Below are 19,064 nucleotides of genomic sequence, written 5' to 3'. Positions count from 1 at the left end.
AAGTTACCAAGTTAATACTGTTGGAAAACACTAGTTAAATAAAGGAAAGTGTTTACTTTGGGGCTTAATGTGGCTTCTCATTGTGAGTAAAATTAAATACTGGATAGATTATTTTTGGTGGTGAGAAGGAGCAAATCCCATCTAATGCAAAAATGAATTGGTAAGGGAACTGAATAAATGGTGAGTATTCTGGAGACAGTGACCCATGTTTCTTTGTTGTATCATTGTTGAAAAGCTTGTGTAGGTCACCTAAACCTAGATACAGAACTTGCCATATCTTGAGAATATGTTAATTCTCTTAGACCTTTTTCTTCGGTACATTTATTTAACCATGATTATCTTTTTATTGCATAGGATTTAATAACACTGAACGAATATGTGATAAAGAGTTCATAATACGTCGAGCAGCCACCAATCGTGTTCTGAATGTCCTTCGCCACTGGGTCTCAAAACATTCTCAGGTATTTTTGTATTACAATTTTCCATCTGTTGTGGAAGAGATGGGCATTGTGCATTGTTAATCCTCCCCCTAGTAGTACTATGTAATATACGAGATCCATATACTAGATTATCATAGTCTGTAATATGAACATTATAAGTTTTACAAGGCAGCTTTGTTAACATTCTCTTTGATGTTGTGACTATAAGGGGAAAAAGATTGCTTCATTGTCATGACTAAACTAATAAGAAAAGTGTGTACACTTCTTCCTGAGAAGTACATATGGGGATATGAAGAACCAGGACTTGATTCAACTTAGTCATATATTTAGTCAGGATTTCCTGAATAGATCTGAGGACTAGTAAAATTTATTGTAATAATCCTGCTTTATAACATTTTTTTCTGTAAATAGGGCTTGAAGTCCCCCATTCATTCTCCCTAAAGAATGGCAATATGTAAAGCTTATTCATCTCAAGCAATTCAAATATTATTTTACCCTGTATGAAAATTAATGTTGGCATGTGGCTATTCTGTGTGCAAAAGAGAATAATGTTTAAATTACTGCACAAAGGAGCTTATTTACCACTGTATTGTTGCATCTTGTTGACAATAATTGGAGTTGGCATAAAATGTTATTTATTTAGTACATTTTAATCTACCCTTCCATAAAGGAGCACAGGGTGGTATATATAGTTTTCCCATCCTCCATTGTGAGATAGGCTGGGTTGAAATAGAATGACTGTCCCAAGGTTACACAGCAAGCTTCTTGGCTGAGTGGGGATTTGAACCTGGGTCTCCTAGATCCAATTCTGACAGTCTAACCACACCACCACACTGGCTATTGTGACTTGGGCTAATGCCTATATTGAGTCCAGTACAAATGTTATATCCCTCACGTGGTACACTGCCATGCTGAGTATTTTTTTGGCCTCTGTCTTAGGTAAGTAATAGTTGAATTGTATTTGTTTTCATGTGTAGTAGGCATCTTGTGAAGATGTGATGTTTTTACAGTAATTAAAATGTATACCATAATTTGTGCTCATGGAGCTTAATATGATAAATCTTAATTCAAAAACATGTCCTTTGTTCAGTAGGATTTAATTTCAGGTGAACATGCACTGAATTGCAGCCATCATGGATCACATTACGTTTGAATGAATGTATGAAAGGCATAGAGTGGTTGTTAATGGGATGGGAGAGGGGAGCATTATGTACTCCATCTTGAGTCCATTAGAAGAAGGGCAAGATAAAAATGTATATGCATATGTATGCATCAGGAAATGGGAGATTGCTCCAATGGCTGCTGCAACATTGAGGGGCCTCTGGGGTGAGTTCCCATTCTCTGATGGGAGAGACAGAGGAAGCAGATGTAGGGCTGCCAGGTTCCCACTGCAGATGAGGCATCTCCCATCCCCCAGCTCCAGTTTCCTGCTGCCATTCCAGTTTAAATAATCAGTCAGCCAATGGCATTACATCACTTCTGGGGAAAACCTGGAAATGAAGTCAGTCTACTTGTAAACTCTAGCCCTATGATAATCCCATAAACAGACATCCACAGACAAGCTGTCCAAAGAGAGTTGATTTATTGGAAAATCCACAGGTTAGCAGAAGCTAAGAATCAAATGGACACTAATGAAAACTACAAGCATATATGGAACCATAGGGCAAATCGGGGTAGATCTGGATGCCATGGCAACCCCCTCCCAGGAGCTGTCAGGGAGGTAGGCTTCTACCGGCATTCCCACAGAGTTCAGTCTAAACACGTTGTTTGCAGGGCTAAAGCTGGCCTTGGCCAGCAGCTGGAGAAAACCATAACATTCCTTTCTCAGGCCATGCCTGACACTACTCTAGAAATCACTGGAAACACTGTCATTTCCAGTGATTCCTAGGATGGACCTACATTACTTCTGGGTTGTCCTTGGAAGTGACACAATGCTGTTGGTGCATCCATATCCCCCCCTCGATTCCTGCTGGTTGCCAGCCTAAGCTGGCACTGTCTTAGGTAAGTAATATTTGAATTGTATTTGTTTTCTTGTATAGTAGGCATCTTGTGAAGACGTGATGTTTTTACCGTTATTAAAATGTATACCGTACCACATAAACAGTTACAGAAGTCTTTTATTTTACTACAAAGATGAACACAAATAAATTAAATTAAAAGGACTGCAGGTTCTGATTTTCTGCAACCCTTCAGAAAAAGTGTGTTCTTTTTAGACTGCAAGCCCAGCATACAGTCTGTCAAAATAATCACACTTGGTACGCAGCTGTCATTTTCAGTCATGTCTGATAGTCAACACTCCATCAGTGTGTTGGATTTTATTTTAAAAGTAATGCCATTAATCATTTTAACTCAGAAAACATAGGAAGAACAGTACTAGAAACTATTACATAACAATCTCTGTTGGTTCGATAGCTCTTTTAAGGCATCTGTGTTGTATCCACCAAGTTGTGGGGTGTCAAAACTGTAAAAGGTCTTTTAGAAATATGAGAACATTTCATGGGCATAGCTTGTAAATTTAAACCAATTATATCCAGTCAGGTTTGACAGCTATACAGTGCAATCCTATGCATATCTAATCATAAAGTGTTCTGTGGGGTTATTCCCAGTTAAGTGCATAAGATTGCAGCTAAAATGGCTGCTGTTGGATCAGCAGAACTAGCAGTCTCCTACAATGCTATTTCCTGCTTTTTGCCTGAAGATAAATGAAGTGAATAGATTTCCTTTTATATTATTCATTTGAAGCCAAGGGCAGATCAGCTATGTTCCATTTGTAGATCATAATGTTTTTTCTTGCGTCTGTCACTAACTATTTCAGTTCAGGTTAAGTTTAAGGTAATACAGTGACATAAATTGATTATGATTCACTCTGGATTTAGTTCCAAATTAGCCATACTAGGAATTATAATTGTGGAATCCAATAAATGTTATAGGCAATACATTATCCATTCAGATGCCATGAAAAAACTCTGGTTATTAGTGACAAGACAGATCCAGGAAGTCCTCATCCTCTTCCTCTCCCCCCGTCCTTCTCTCACACATGGATCTAAGATTAGAGACTTCCTGCTTTTAACTAAATCAATTTGTTGGGACTTCGGAACTGTTTTTGTTTTGTTTTGTGGTTTGTTTCTTGCCTGGAAATTGAGAGTCAGAGCCACCAGAGTATAATCCACACTTGATGTGACAGCATACTAATGGCTGCCACAAGGATACTGCTGTCGTTTTAAAATGATTTTAAAGCCACAAGGGCCTTATCCTGATTGGGCCCACAGCAATAGTGCTCTTGTCCCCCCTGCACCTTTTCAAGTGCCGAAACAGCTGCAGTGGGGCTGTTTCGGCACTTTTTAAGGTACAGGGGATGGGAAACAAAAGCAGCTCACCCCATCCCTCTGTAGGCCTGATCAGGATCAGTTCCTCTCTACATTTTTAAATCACTTTAAAATGGAAACAGCATCCCCATGGTTGCCACAAGGACACCATCACATCTAGTTTGGCCCTGAGGGCTTATCTACACATTACATTGTCCTTGCCCCCTCCTTGTTCTTCCTCAGGTCTGCACAATCAGACATATTACAAGTTCTGTGCAGGCTTGATTTTGACTGGGACCATGGCGCATGAGGAGAGGCTTCTCAACCTAAAACAGTGTGTGGGTCCTGTTTGCCCCATTGAAGTAACCAAGGTATACACATGGAGCCCCCAGTGGGACAAATAGCACCCCCATAGTGTTTTAGGTCAGGAAATTTTCTCCACAAATATATCACCAAGAAATTTCCTGTCTCTGTTCTTTCAAAATATACCTTAGGGCTGCTGTTTAGCTTGGATGAGTGTTCTAGTAGTTTCTGAATTTGATCAGATAATGGTTGTGATGACAGCTCATAAAAAAATACCAACATCTACATCTTAATTTCTCCTACAGGAGGACCCACAAGGGTCCTGTGAGTGGGTGAGAAACCTCAACTCCTAACCAAAATGGAGAGAAAACATCTCACCTGGAAGCAAAATTTTTATAATTTGCCTTGAAGTGACCAATGTATGCCCACATTGCCCCCTGTCAAAGGAAGAATAAACCATGCCTGGTGGCAGAATGAAGAGGCATGGAGCACGGAAAGAGCTAAATCACCTCAGCTTTCCTCCACACTCTGGGGGATGTATTTCAAATGCTCACAAAGAATGTAAGAACACAAGAAAAGCCTTGTGGATTAGACCAGTGGTTCCTCTAGTCCAGCATCCTGCTTACAACAGTGGCCAGCTAGTTATTCTGGAGGGCCAACAAAAGGGAACAGAAGCCAAGGCCTTTCCCCAGTGTTGTCTCCTAGCACCGATAAGGGATAAACTCCCTTATCAGTGGACGTTCTCAGGTTCCTTTAGTAACCATAGGCCACTAATAGGCCTATCTTGCATAAACGTATCAAGTCCCCTTTTAAAGCTACCTAAGCTTGTGGCCATCACTACATCCTTTGGCAGTGACCTCCACATTTTAATCATTTGTTGAGTAAAGTGGTACTTTCTGTTGTCAGTCCTGAATCATTGCCTATCAACGCAAGTATTTGGGAAAGGGAGAAAAAGTTATCCACTGTCTCTGCCCCATGCATAATTTTAGAAACATTTATCATGCCTCCCCTCAGTCGTCTTTTTTCCAAACTGAAAAGTCCCAGCCTCTTTAGCTTCTCCTCATAGGAAATGTGCTCCAACTCCTTAATCATATTGGTTACTCTCGTCTGTATTTTTCCAGCTCTGCAATGTCCTGTTTGAGATATGGACACAAACCTGCACACGGTATTCCAAATGAAGATTCATGGTAGATCTGTACAGGGGAATTCTAATATTGCCAGTTTTCTTTTCAGTCCCTTTGTTAATAATCCCCAGTTTGTCTTTTTCACCCATGCGACACACTGAGTCAACATTTTCAGTGGGCCAAAGTCATGTCCTTCCTATGGACAAGGGCAGTGTTAAGTACAAGGCAGCTGGGACAGTTGCCCTTGGCCCTGCATTGAAGGGACAGTGCAGTCAGGAAGAAGGCTACAGCATCTGCTTGCCACCCAGCTGCTGCCCTAACCATTGCCATCCTGCTGCACCTCCTGACGTCACACTCCCCTTGCCTTTCTTGTTCCCGGTGGATGCCACTAATTGAACTTTGGTGCACAATTTGTGGTTTATGCTGCACAATATCCTGGCGTTTGTATGTTCATCAATAAGATAACTTTAGTGTTGGAGGGTACAGTATCTAATGAAGCGGGATTGCACATAGTTTGTGTGTGAGTGTGTGTGAACCCAGTATTGAGGTAAATGGGGATGTTTGTTCATGTGGGGGATCTACTTGCGTGTTCTGCACATGTATGAAACCACTAGATCAGTTTGATTCTATAGCATCAGAGCAACAGTTCTCCAATTTGCTGTGCTATTTCATACCTTTGCTAACTCCTCAGTTTAACTAAACATATATCCAAATTATTTTATGTTTATTACAGTATGACAAACGTTACCTTCTTAAAAAGTTTAAAAGTATGTTGTGTATGTCACAAAGAGGCTTAAAATCAAAGCTATGGAAGAGGCAGAAGAATGAAAAGAAAATCTTGTCACTAAATATAAAAACTAACTATAAATTGCATATAATTCTATTTCAAGGAAAGTGAAAAGTGTTTTTCCCTGCTGCATAGCAACAGCCTTTTTGCTTGCAACTGTTAAACAGCCCTCTTAACATTCATTTGCTACATGCCAGATATTTCTATGGTTTAGAATGTTGCCATGTGAGAAATGTAGAGCTTGTAAAAACATCACTGGGAAAATGTATTGTTATTACATTACCTTGGTATCAAAAGAGCTCATTTTTCAATTATAAAAGTATATATTTGTTCCCAAGACAGGACATTATAGTTAAATTTATTGCCCTTACTTTGTACCAGTGCATGACGTCAACAAATTACTACTTTATATCCTCACACAAGTTTCTGTCATCATCTGAATGGCTAGGAAAGATATTAGTCTAATATTAGCTTGAATTTCTTAATCAGAGCCAGTGTGGTAAAGTGGTTGGATGTTGTATTAGGATCTGGGAGAGACCCAGGTTTGAATCTCCACTGTGCCATGGAAGCTTGCTTGGTAACCAGCATGGTGTAGTGGTTAAAACTGGTGGTTTGGAGCGGTGGACTCTGATCTGGAGAACCGGGTTTGATTCCCCACTCTTCCCACGTGAGCGGCGGAGGCTAATCTGGTGAACTGGATTTGTTTCCCCACTCCTACACAAGAAGCCATCTGGGTGACCTTGGGCAAGTTACAGCTCTGTTAGAGCTCTCTCAGCCCCACCTACCTCACAGGGTGTCGGTTGTGGGGAGGGGAAGGGAAGGTGATTGTAAGCCGGTTTGAGTCTCCCTTAAATGGTAGAGAAAGTCGGCATATAAAAATCAACTCTTCTTCTTCTTCCCCCCGCCCTTGGGCCAGTCACATGCAGTCTAACCTAACTCACAGGGGTGTTGTGAGGATAAAATGGAAGAAAGGACAACACTTAAAGCCATGTTGGGTCCCCATTGGGGAGAAATGGGAGTATAAACGAAGGTAGTAAATAAACAATAAATTTGCATCAACATTTCCCCTTAACACAACAGCTTTAATTTTAATGTGTTTACTTACTATAAGAATGAATGTTAGCCGGCAGCAAATGGTTGATCTCCTCTGATGTCATGCCTCCCTGGATACTTTTGGCTTAAATGTTATGATGATAGTCGGGCAAGGCAGCTATGGGCTAAGCAACAAAATGACTTAAGTGACCTTACATATCCAGTTTGGTATAGTTAGACGACTACTCCTGAGAGACCCACATTTAAATCCCTATTCAGCCATGCATACTCTGGACCAATTACGCTCTCAGCCTAACCTGCCTCAAAGGGTTGTTGTGAAGGCAGAATGGAAAAGGAGAAAATGAACTATGCGGCCAAGAACATAGAGTTGTCAATCTCCAGGTGGGCCCTGGAGATTCCTAGAATTACAGTTGTTCTCCAGACTGGGGGAAATAGCTGCTTTTGAGGGTGTACTCTATGGCATTATACTCTGCTGAAGTCCCTCCCCAAACCCCGATCTCCACCCACAAACTCTAAGAATTTCCCAACCCTATCTGAACTTCCTTGGAGGAAGGGTAGGCTAAAAATTCCATAGGTAGACAAAACTATATCAGAAGGGTTAGTGAGTAATTTTAACTAAGTCAGTCTTATAAATATTGCCTGCCTGCACAGCATGGAATTTTCTAAGAAACATGTATAGGTAAGACATGTATAGGTACTACAAATAATGGAATTCTCATTTCTAATTTTGCCTTTGGAGTGAATTCACTAGGTGGGGCTAAGCAAGCCAGTCTGCACTCTCATTCCCTCCAGTCTTCAATAAGGAAAATATATTACATACAGACTTGTTAAACAGATTACAGTATAATATATATGAAGGTACTGAGAACTCTAAATATATACATGCTTATTTTATTATTATTTTATTACTGATATCTTAATACTAACTATGAATTCAAGAATTCCCTTCTGTTAAGTAAGGAGACTTTTTCCAAGGGAGGAAGTCTCCTCACTTGGCAGAAATTAGTCTTTCAATCCAACCCATAATAAAATCAGCATTTATATAATGCCTTAGGTGTTCAAAGCAGCCCAAATAGCCCAGTTTGGCCAAGCCAATCAGGGCTTGGAAGCTAAACAGGGTTGGCCGTTGTCAGTACTTGGATGGGAGACCACCAAGGAAGACCGGGGTTGCTATTTGGGGGAAGGCAGTGGTAAACCATCTCTGCTCCTGTTTTGCCTTTGACACCTCATTGCTGGGGTCACCATCTGTTGGTTGCGACTTGATGGCATATTCTTCTTCTTAGGTGTTCAAAGTGGTGTTGGAAACTGCCATCAAGTCGTAGCCCACTTATGACCATGCTGTAGGGTTTTCAAGGCAAGAGATGTTCAGAGGTGGTTTGCCATTGCCTGCCTCTGGCTTGTGACCCTGGATTTCTTTGGTGGCCTCCCATCCAAATACGAACCAGGGCTGACTCTGCTTAGCTTCCAAGATCTGACGAGATTGGGCTAGCCTGGGCTATCCAGGTCAGGATGGTATTCAAAGTGCTACCCATTATTATCTTAGAAATCTCAACCATGGAAAACAATTCTCTGTAGATAGGCAGCAGTTTGTACTCTTGGCATATTGTAGGGCTTTTACCAACAGTCTTGTCAAAAGGGACAGTCAAAAGCAGATTTGTTTGTTAAGCTGAAGAAGTCACTAGATACCAGAATTCAAATGGGTAGAATTAAGTGTAATAGTGTGTGTGGGTCCCAACAGCACATTCAAAATAAATGTACAAGTTTCGAGAACTTTGCAAATTACTATTGTTTCGGTTTCTATGGAAACAGATGCTGAATTGCTACCCCCGTGATAGCAAACAAATCACTATAAAAAGGAACTGCTGCATATATACTGGAAAGATGAAGCTGTCTAGTTTAAACCCTTTATCCAAACATCTGTGCTGAGCTCAAATGCAAATGACTAGAATTAGTGTTTCTCAGTGACTCCAAACATGAAAGATATTTTAATATATGCCTTAACTTTAACCCTTTCCTTTTCTGATACCACCACATTTAAATGTTAGCAATATTCCTAATTCCTATAAACAAGAACAAGATTTAAAAAATTAAACAAACAACATCTGAAACAAGTTGAAGTTATTAACAAAACATCTGATATATGCTCAAATTATTTGAGACTGAGATAGTGTTAATTATGTTTGAGCAAATCAAATTCCTTGGGCACATGTTTACCGAAAGCTTTAAGAAAAATTACTGCTTATAGAACTACAAAGGATTCCTTAGTGTGCTAAATGCAAACTCAGTGTTGCTGGATGATGGCATATATTAAAGTGATCTAAATGTATAGAAATGTTTTATCTACTCTTAAAACAAATGTAATTGCTCTAATTCTAGAATTACTTACTTGGAAGCCAGCTGCATTGAAATCAGCAGGAGGTTTCTATATAAAATATTCTGAATTATTATGTCCTAAGGTAAAAGACCGACTGACAGAAGCCCCATTGAATGGACCTGAGTAGGGTTCTGAGCCAATCTTCTTAGGGTTGTTGTTTTATTCACTAGCTTTAGGTGTGTTGAACTAGGTCGTCTGAATTATTCTTATAGTATTAAATAAATTATGATTCACCAAACTCTGAAAAATCATTTGAAAACAGATTAAGCAATTAGTATGTCACTATTCTGGATACAACCATTTGTATGACTAGCTCAGAATTTGAAAATAATTGAAAGTTAAATTTGTTGTACCATGTTTAAAATGGTGCAGTGAATTGTCCCTAATAAGCATACCCATTCTGTTGGGATCAGTGGAATTTAGCTCCTGACGAAGGCATATTTGTAATTTGTATGCTTAAAATGTCTTGTGTGTACTTAAAAATATGAAACACGAATTAAGCAAAGACTTGTTTCATACAATACCTCAATTGGGGAGCTGGGCACAACTACAAATATTTGTTCACTACATTTATAGAGACTGAGTAAAGTTTGCTGCTGCATAATGTGAGAAACAACTGACAATACAATCTTCAGTAGGATTGTACTGTGGCACTGTGTTTAGGATTTTCTGTGAAGCCTACCCTCCAATATCATCCTAAATTCTTACTTTAAATAACAAGTATTTGACATATTCTTTAGTATCAAAATATAAGCAGTGAAGTGATGATTATGCTCCTCACTACAGTTCTGCTTCTTATTCCTTGCTACCAAGCAGTGTGACGGTTTGTTCAAAAGCCATCTCATTAGCTGCCCCAACCCTATGGATTGGCCAGGCAAAAGAAGCAGAACAGTTTACGGATATCCTTCAGGAAAGGTTGTAAGGAGGTACCATTTAGCTGACTTGGTTTTTGAGTTGAACTTGTCTTTCTTCTTCTCTGACTGGTCTTGTACATGTGTATTCTTGAGCTGTTATTAGTTTTATTTTATAATAGAATTCTGTAATGATGATGATGCTACTATTTTATTATTGTTTTAATGTTGTTTTAAGCAGTCTTGAGCTTGATGAAAAAAGTGGGGTACAAATATTTCAAAGAACCCAAAGCAAATCTAGCTTCAGAGAATAATACAATTGCTTCATTTGGAATCCTTTCCCTTTTGTAGGATTTTGAGCTAAATAATGAACTGAAAATGAATGTTCTAAATCTTCTAGAAGAAGTTTTGAGAGACCCTGATCTTTTGCCACAAGAAAGAAAGGCTACCGCAAACATACTGAGGTAAAGAGTCTATAATGGATTAGTTAATACTAGAAACAACAAAGAAAATAGCCTTCTTTAAATCATTGCATCTTCCTCTTCCCAATATCTTGGTCATCTACTTTGAAGCCTTTGCCAAGGGACAAATTTATACACACATATTTGTTACCCCATCTTCCTTCCGAACTATTATGCTCTTCCTTCCATCAAACTCTGATGACAGACAGGCAGCACAATCCTTAGTGCTACTATGGTTCCTCTGGTTGGTTCCATAAGGGGAAACCACACAGGCCGGGGACCAGGCAAAATAGCCCTGCTGCAGAGATGCACAGGCCCTGATAGCGCCTGCATCCACAGCAGGAGCTGAGGATGTTGCAGGAGTGTGATGATATGGCCATGATGAACATGGGGAAACCAGCCAACCACACAGCAACAGCCATGGGGAACTGGCCACAGGGATACATGAGGGGAGGAGGAGGAGGGATGGGCCCACACTGTGCTGTGCTATGCCTGTAGCCCCAACCCCTTAAAGGCACAGCCACAGCCAAACAGAATAGAATCAGTGACACGGGGAGAGGAAGAGACCTTGGTGTGATATGGTAAGCCCATAGTCATGGAGCTGACTGGCATATTTTCATGCCATGCAAATTAGCATTTGGCCTGTCTGTGCATAGACCAGGGTTTATATTGGCTGCTGGTGGCCAGCATTGGCTGTGGCAGGGGTGATTGGAGTTCAGCCGGGTGCTGCCTGTGGTGCCCATTGGCCTCCTGTGGTCCTCAGGGGCATGGCAGCAAATGAGAAGTTGTTTTTCCTGGACTTAATAAGTGCCTGTGTTCTACACCGCAGTTTCTGCAGACAGAACTGTGCACTGTTGCATGGGGGCATTCTTTGGCTGGGATGGCGTAGGGAACTGACCAACTGCTGCCATCCCCAGAGCCCTCCCCATTCCCTGCCAGTGTAGGAGATTGTGCCAGTTGTGCGCTGGTGGGGGGGCCAAGGTGTTGCCACATTAGCACACAGCAACACGCAGCATTGCCAGGCCACTCCGCTGGCATATTTTGGGAATATACCAGCATACTGTCTGTCTGTCTTCCTGAGCACTTTCAAGTCCCCCTTTCAGGATTACACTGTCAGTGACTAAAGAGAGGTAAAAGAGGCTTGAAATCAATAACAGTGCCATCCTAACTTAACATTTTCCTTTCAGAATTCTTACAAAGTGACTTCAGTGTTCTCTATATGTGAAATATTTTCTCAACTATTTTTAGGGCACTTTCTCAAGAGGATCAAGATGACACTCACTTAAAAATGGAGGATATACTGCAGATGGTGAGTTCATCCAGATAAGTATAATTATAAAAGAGAAGCATAAATCACTAAAATGACATAAACCTCACAACAGCCTTTATAGTAAATCACTGCTCCTTTTTGTATTTGGACTTAAGCACAGGAATAGTCTGTGTTTCAACAACTGTTGGGCACAGATGAAGGATTGTATGTGATGCCTGACTTGGTTGGTTGCAAAATGTGGGGCTTCATGCTGATATACGGAGCATATTCAGATCATTCTCATTTGTAAACGCTTCTTACCTGCAATATTTGACCACCCTGAGTATCTTACTGTGCAAGATATTGGAAGTTTGCAAGCAAAAGCACACATAAAAGCATATCTCAAAGAAGCTCAGGGTGCCTTAAACCACAGAAAGATGACTTTACATGGAAAACAACATACAAAATAAAGCACAGGAAGCCAAAAATATCTCAACCATAAATAGTAGAAAGTAAACTCAGTGTTTCACATAGTTTCCAGCACAGGTTCTCTTTATGTTTACATGGAAAAGCCATCAAATAAAATGAAATTTGAAGCATAAATATTCTTCACAAGGGGAAAGCATATATAGCCTTGCAATTATAGCATTTACAAATAAAGGTATAAAACTTGTGATAGTGGACACCCAGCTTATTTTGTGTTTAAAATCTGACACATGGATACTAGAAGTATCTTCTCAAATTTTGCATGAATATTTTACATGGGCATGTGTTATTTTTTGGCTATTTCTGGATAATTATTAAAGCCTTTCATTTTTAATCTGAATTAGCAGGAACTTTATACTAGGCACTCTAAAGAGCCTATATGATGTCTTTGCTTTACAAGTGGTTTATTTGTATAGCCCCCACCTTTCACATCTCAGAACATATTAATTCCATTTTGCTAATGGAAAACTGAAGTCTGAAGAGATGAGGTGAAAAATATTTGTATTTGATAAAGCCATATAAGCAGAGTGCTTCAGATTTCCAACCTAAAATCCATACAAAGGGCTTTTAAGGTGGGATGTTTGAGAGGAAAAAATAATTTCTCTTATGAAATTTTGCAGTCAGATTGCAGCCAGCGTGGTGTAGTGGTTAAGAGCGGCAGACTCTAATCTGGAGAACTGGGTTTGATTCCACACTCCTCCACATGAAGCCTGCTGGGTGACCTTGGCCAGTCACAGTTCTCTCAGAATTCTCTCAGCCCCACCTACTTCACAAGGTGTCTGTTGTGGGGAGGGGAAGGGAAGGTGATTGTAAGCCACTTTGAGACTCCTAAAGGGAGAGGAAAAAGTGGGGTATACAAACCAACTTTTCTTCTAATATCACAAATGATTTTTTAGGAATTTGTGTAATCTGAGTGTGTGTGTGTGGCCGTTAACGCATGGGCAAAATGTCACCGGTTAATCTCTCTCTCATCTCACACTATTTTAACGTGGGATCGTAAAAGTAAACGCACGTCCGCCTCCTATCCCACACTATGTGCTGCACCCGATGGTCCATGCGTTTGGGGTATGGGATAATGGGGGATAATCCGGGGGGAGTTCGTCGCTGCCGAGGTCATGACGTCACAGGCATGCTACTGTGCGCCCTTTGGCGTCTTGTTTCCCCCCCCCCCTAGAATGATATGCCAGTATACCAATGTATCTCACTTTGGGAAGTTATTTTTCCTCATGTGATGTGGTAATGTGAAGCGGGTGGCTGGCATAAAATTGTCGCAGACGTGCTATTGTCTGATTAAAAAATAAAAAGAAATTTCCCTTTTGCTGACCGGCTCGTCATGTTATGCGACGAACACCGATGGGAGGGGCGGTGGGAGTGGCTACGAGTTTTGGGCGGCAAGGACAGATGGAATATCAACCCGGAAGCTCACGCATGATGAAAATACCGGATTTATATCGATTTTGATCTGTATTTCGTGATAAGACGGGTCTTGGAAAACACGCAAGTGTAAGCTCCTGACCCTTCGAACCAGAAATCACCACAGAGTCATATAGAATCCAAGCAGATGGCTTTTACTGGTCAAAAAGGCAATACAGTGCATACAGGGAACTATGGCAGCTATGAGAGTCTCACTAGCCGAACGATAATATAAGGCAGTAAATGGCGGGAGATTATACAACATCAGCATACACAGACAGAGTCAACTTTCCCAGGAGCAGTATTCCCAGGCCTTGGTATGTGTGGTCGGCCTTGAGGCTAGACAGTACAGTACCGACACAGAAACAATACTGAAACCGAGATAGCAGCCTGACATCCTGCTCCCCTTAAGGCCCCCTCCCAGTCTGCAAGGGGGATGGTCTGTCCGGATAGGCAGTGTGAAAGGCATCGATTAGTTTGGGGGCGGAGACATCTCGTGCGCGAGCCCATTCGTCGTAGGCAGGGGGGAAGTGTTTCCAACGGACCAAATACTGTAGGTTTCCATGGTGAACACGAGAGTCAAGGATTTTGGAGACTTCGAAGTGCTCTTCCCCCCCCACCATAATGGGCTGTTCGGGGGGCGGATCGGGATGCCATTGTGGAGAGGCCGTATGGGGCTTCAGGAGGCTAATGTGAAAAACGGGATGCACACGCCTCAGGGTTTTCGGGAGAGCTAATTCCACCGTGACAGGATTTATGACCCGTGTGATCGGGAAAGGGCCAATGAATTTAGCATCGAATTTAAGGCACGGACGGGTGGAACGTAGGTTTTTGGTGGAAAGATAGACCAATTTACCCACTCGCAGTTCGCCCCCGGGGGAACGATGTTTATCAGCTTGTGCTTTGTATTTGCGCTTGGCTCGGTCGAGATTGCTAACGAGCCAAGGCCAAGTGGTACGGAGGGTGTGTGCCCAGGAAGCAACGTCAGGATCTCCCTCCCCCTCCACATTACTTCTGGGTGTAACAGGACCAAAATCCTGTCCATATACTGCATAGAATGGGCTAAAACCTGTAGATTGATGTACAGCATTATTGTAGGCATATTCTTCAAAAGGTAACAGTTCTACCCAGTTATCTTGGTGGTAGTTTACATAACAGCGTAAATAACATTCAAGGACAGCATTTACACGTTCAGTTTGACCATCGGTTTGAGGATGGTATGCAGTAGACAATCCTTGTTCAATCCCCACCAACTTGAGGAATGCTTTCCAAAACTTGGAAACAAAGCCACTGCCGCGGTCACAGATTATTTTGCGCGGAAACGAATGTAATTTGAAGATATGTGTCACGAAGAGGCGGGCCATTTTTTGGGCAGAGGGGATCCCTGCGCATGGAACTAAATGGATTTGCTTGGAAAACAAATCAGTAACAACCCATAACACAGTTTTTCCCCCGCTGAGAGGGAGATCAGTCATAAAGTCCATAGCAATCACTTCCCAAGGTCTGGTGGGTGTTTCTAGAGGTTGCAGTAGCCCCGGGGGTTTGCCTTGTGATCGCTTCACTGTGGCGCAAACAGGGCAGCTGCGAATAAAAGAGTCAACGTCGGAACGCATTCCCCCCCACCAAAATTGTCTGCGCAATAAGTGGAGAGTTTTTAGGAATCCAAAGTGTCCAGCTGTTTTTACTCCATGAGCTAAGTGTAAGACGTCTTTTCGAAGTGCCTTGGGTACATACAATTTAGAGTCTTTGTACCATGAGCCTCCCTGTTCTATTACCCCAGGGGGTAGGGTGTGAGTGGAGCGTTCAGAAAGGCAGTGGTTCCGAAGGGTATTTAAAAAAGATTCGGAGATGGGAACCTTGGCGGGAAACCCCCCCCCCCGGCTATAGTAGTCTTAGGACCAGCTATGGGGGTAGTGCTTACGTGCGGTGGTGCGCAGATTGTAGGCGGTAGGGCAGCCGGTGGGGTCGGAGGAGTGGAATTGTCGGTTCGTTGTTGTTGCGAGGGCGGTTGGGTAGCCGCTCGGGTTGGAGGTGCTGGAGAACTGGATCTGGGATGCTGTTGCTGAGATCGAGTTTGCACGGCCAGTACAGGAAGGGCTCCCCTTTGCGTAGGGGTGAACAGAGAGTCAGTTGGTCTTTCGAGTTTTACCGGGTATTGTGGCAACCGGGAGAGGGCATCTGCGAGAACGTTTTGCTTCCCAGGAACATGCTTTAGGACGAAACGAAACTGAGCGAAGAATTCAGCCCAACGTTGTTGTTTTGCTGATAGTTTATGGGACCCCGTGAGGGCAGCTAGATTCTTGTGATCGGTCCAAACCTCGAAGGGGATATTGGACCCCTCTAAGAATTGTCTCCATAGAGTCAGGGCATGGTGAACGGCCGCTGCCTCTTTTTCCCAAATGGGCCAGTTCAATTGTGCGTGCGCAAATTTTCTCGAAAAGTAAGCGCACGGGTGAAGGAGGCCATCCGGACCTTTCTGGAGGAGGGCCCCTCCCATAGCTACATCGGAGGCATCGACTTGCACAATAAACATTTGGTTTGGGTCCGGGTGCTGTAGTACGGGTTCGGATGTGAAGAGGCGTTTGAGAGCCACAAACGCGGCTTGGCATTGATCAGTCCACAGGATTTTTGCGGAGGGTAAGGTAGCTGTGTTTGCTTTCCCTTTGGTTTTTAGTAGATCAGAAATGGGTAGGGCCACTTGGGCGAAGTTAGGAATGAATCCTCGATAAAAGTTTGCAAATCCCAAAAACTGTTGCACTTGCTTGCGGTTGGTGGGGGGAGTCCAATCGAGAACGGCTTGGACTTTGACAGGGTCCATGCGAAGACCTTGGTGGGAGATTATGTATCCTAAAAATGTGAGCTGGCTTTGATGAAAGTCGCATTTAGCCAGTTTTGCAAAGAGTTGGTGGTCGCGCAGGCGTTGCAGAACTTCTCGGACTAGAGTTACATGCTCTTCCATGGTTTTTGAATAAATAAGAATGTCGTCTAAGTAAACCACCACCCCGCGATACAGCAAGTCATGAAGGATTTCGTTGATGAGTTGCATAAAGACCCCCGGGGCCCCTTTTAATCCGAACGGCATCACGAGGAATTCATACATACCGAAACAGCTAGAGAAGGCAGTGAGGTGCTCATCTCCTTCGCGGATGCGAACTCGGTAGTAGGCTTCCACCAAGTAACTTGGAGAACACCCGGCCCTCCTGTAACTGTCCCAAAATATCAGATATTAATGGGATAGGATAGGCGTTGGTTTGGGTAACCGCATTGAGTTTTCTGAAGTCAATGCATAAACGAAGGTCGCCCTCTTTTTTTTGGACAAAAAACGCGGGGGCCGAGTTCGGGGCATTCGATGGGCGAATGAACCCTCTGGCGAGGTTTTTGTCAAGGAAGTCCCGGAGAACAGTGCGCTCGGAAGCGCTCATAGGGTAAATCTTACTTTTGGTTAATGTGCAGTCCTTGACCACCTCAATTGTACAGTCTGAGGCCCGGTGGGGGGGTAAGGTATCACATTCTTTAAGGTCGAAGACATCCGCAAAGTCTCGATATACATTAGGTAGGACTGGAAGTGCTGGGACATCGGAGGCCAATGCTGGTACGGGCGGATATAACAGTGCAAAGTTCTGCCGGTGCTGATTGCACATGGGGCTGGCGAAGGAGATAGTGTTTGTTTCCCAGTTAATACTGGGACTATGTCCTTTAATCCAGTTAATACCCAAGACCACTTCAAAACGGATAGGGGCTATAGTGAAGTCTATTTGCTCCCAGTGGGAGCCAATTCCCATTGCCACCCCTATGGTGCGGTGATCAACTGGACCCCCCTGGAAATGGCTCCCGTCCATTTGGGCAAATTGGACGGGGGCGGGTAAAGCCTCAGATTCGGCTCTGAGTGCAGCAAAAGTGGCTTCGCTTATGAGAGTGTGACAGCAACCGGAGTCGATTAGTGCTTTGACGGGTAGTTGTGGGCCACCGTTCATGTGTTGTAAAACTGCATCCACGTAGACGGTGGAGTCCACTTCTTTAATTTTGGTAGGAGCATTCGGTTTAACAGGAGGATCCTGAGAGGTCTGTGGAGACGCTCCATTCACCACAGACCGGAGCCGTTTTTTGACAAGTCGAGGGGAGATTCCAGGTTTAAGGCTAGAGAATTCCAAGGATTTTCCTCATCCGAAGAGGGAAAGTTGTCCCCCAATGGGGCACTTGTAATCCGAGACCCGGCGGGGTCGTTGGTAGTAGGCAGGGAGGCTGGGTCTCCGGCATGGAGTGCAGAGGGTGTGGGTCTTCCCGGAGCTGCGCTGCGGGTGGCCGCGGTGCCTCTGCGTGGTGGACGACCTCTGGCGCGGGTCGTCGTGCTGGGACGAAATAATTCATGGTGGTGCGGGCAAACAGCTGCAAAGTGGCCCATTTCTCCGCAAGTAAGACAGGCACCTCTCTGAAATCGGACTTCACGTTCCTGGGGCGGACGTGGAGGATTTCGTGGGACGGGCGGTGGTGCCTTGGATTGAGGCTTTTGGGTGCCTTTTTCCTTGTGCTTTTGACGGACTAGGGAAATAAAGCGTCGGCGGCTTTCCACTTCCTCGGCCAATAGAATCCAGTCTTCAAGGGTATCGGGATCGCCCCGCATGTATGACCAGTTCAGAACGTCAGGGTGCAAGGCTTCCCTGAAATGATGAATTAGGGTGGTCTCGGGCCAGCCTACAATTTTGCTTGCCAGTCGTTGAAATTCATCGGCAAATTCTCGAACTGTAGCAGAGCCTTGTTTTAGTTGTAAGAGTTCCGTTTTGGCTCTTTCCCCCAGGAAGGGGTCTTCAAACCTCCTTCTTAGAGCAGTCATGAAGTTGTTGAGGGAACGAATAGCTCGAGAGCGGGTGTCAAACTGGAGGACCATCCAGTCAGCTGCTTTACCTGTCAGAAGGGAAGCTACATAACGCACCCGGCTATCTTCCGTGGGGAAAAGTTGTCCTTGTTCTCGCATATAACTGTCCACTTGATGCAAGAAACAAGGCAAAGTCTCGAGAGATCCGTCGTACGTAGTCCTCAATTTAAGTTGCTTCCAAGGGCCGGGCGCAGGTTGGCCCGGTTGCACGGGTGGTCCGGGCGGAGGAACAACGGGAGCTCCGGGAGGCAAGGGTGGAGCAGGCACATTAGCGGGTGGTTGGGGTGGCTGGATGGGCACCCCCTGACCCGGTATCGGAACAGGCTGTGCTTGGCCTATCAGGGT

The 19,064-nt window shown here is 43.4% G+C and overlaps 1 protein-coding gene across 3 annotated transcripts in view; it reads left to right on the top strand.

Annotated features, from left to right (window-relative positions):
- Window positions 1-19,064, top strand: part of RASGRF2 (Ras protein specific guanine nucleotide releasing factor 2) — a 115,299-nt gene that overhangs the window by 80,906 nt on the left and 15,329 nt on the right. For all 3 annotated transcript variants that reach the window (XM_056848029.1, XM_056848028.1, XM_056848027.1), the window contains exons 18-20: window positions 355-461; window positions 10,589-10,701; window positions 11,947-12,007. In XM_056848029.1, coding sequence (XP_056704007.1) covers window positions 355-461; window positions 10,589-10,701; window positions 11,947-12,007 — 281 coding nt within the window. The remainder of the gene's footprint in view (window positions 1-354; window positions 462-10,588; window positions 10,702-11,946; window positions 12,008-19,064) is intronic.

The sequence above is a fragment of the Euleptes europaea genome, chromosome 4 (assembly GCF_029931775.1).
Source record: "Euleptes europaea isolate rEulEur1 chromosome 4, rEulEur1.hap1, whole genome shotgun sequence".
In the NCBI taxonomy this organism is placed as follows: Eukaryota; Metazoa; Chordata; class Lepidosauria; order Squamata; family Sphaerodactylidae; genus Euleptes; species Euleptes europaea.
Note: the sequence above shows the minus strand (reverse complement) of the source record. Positions and strands in the feature narration are given on the sequence as shown.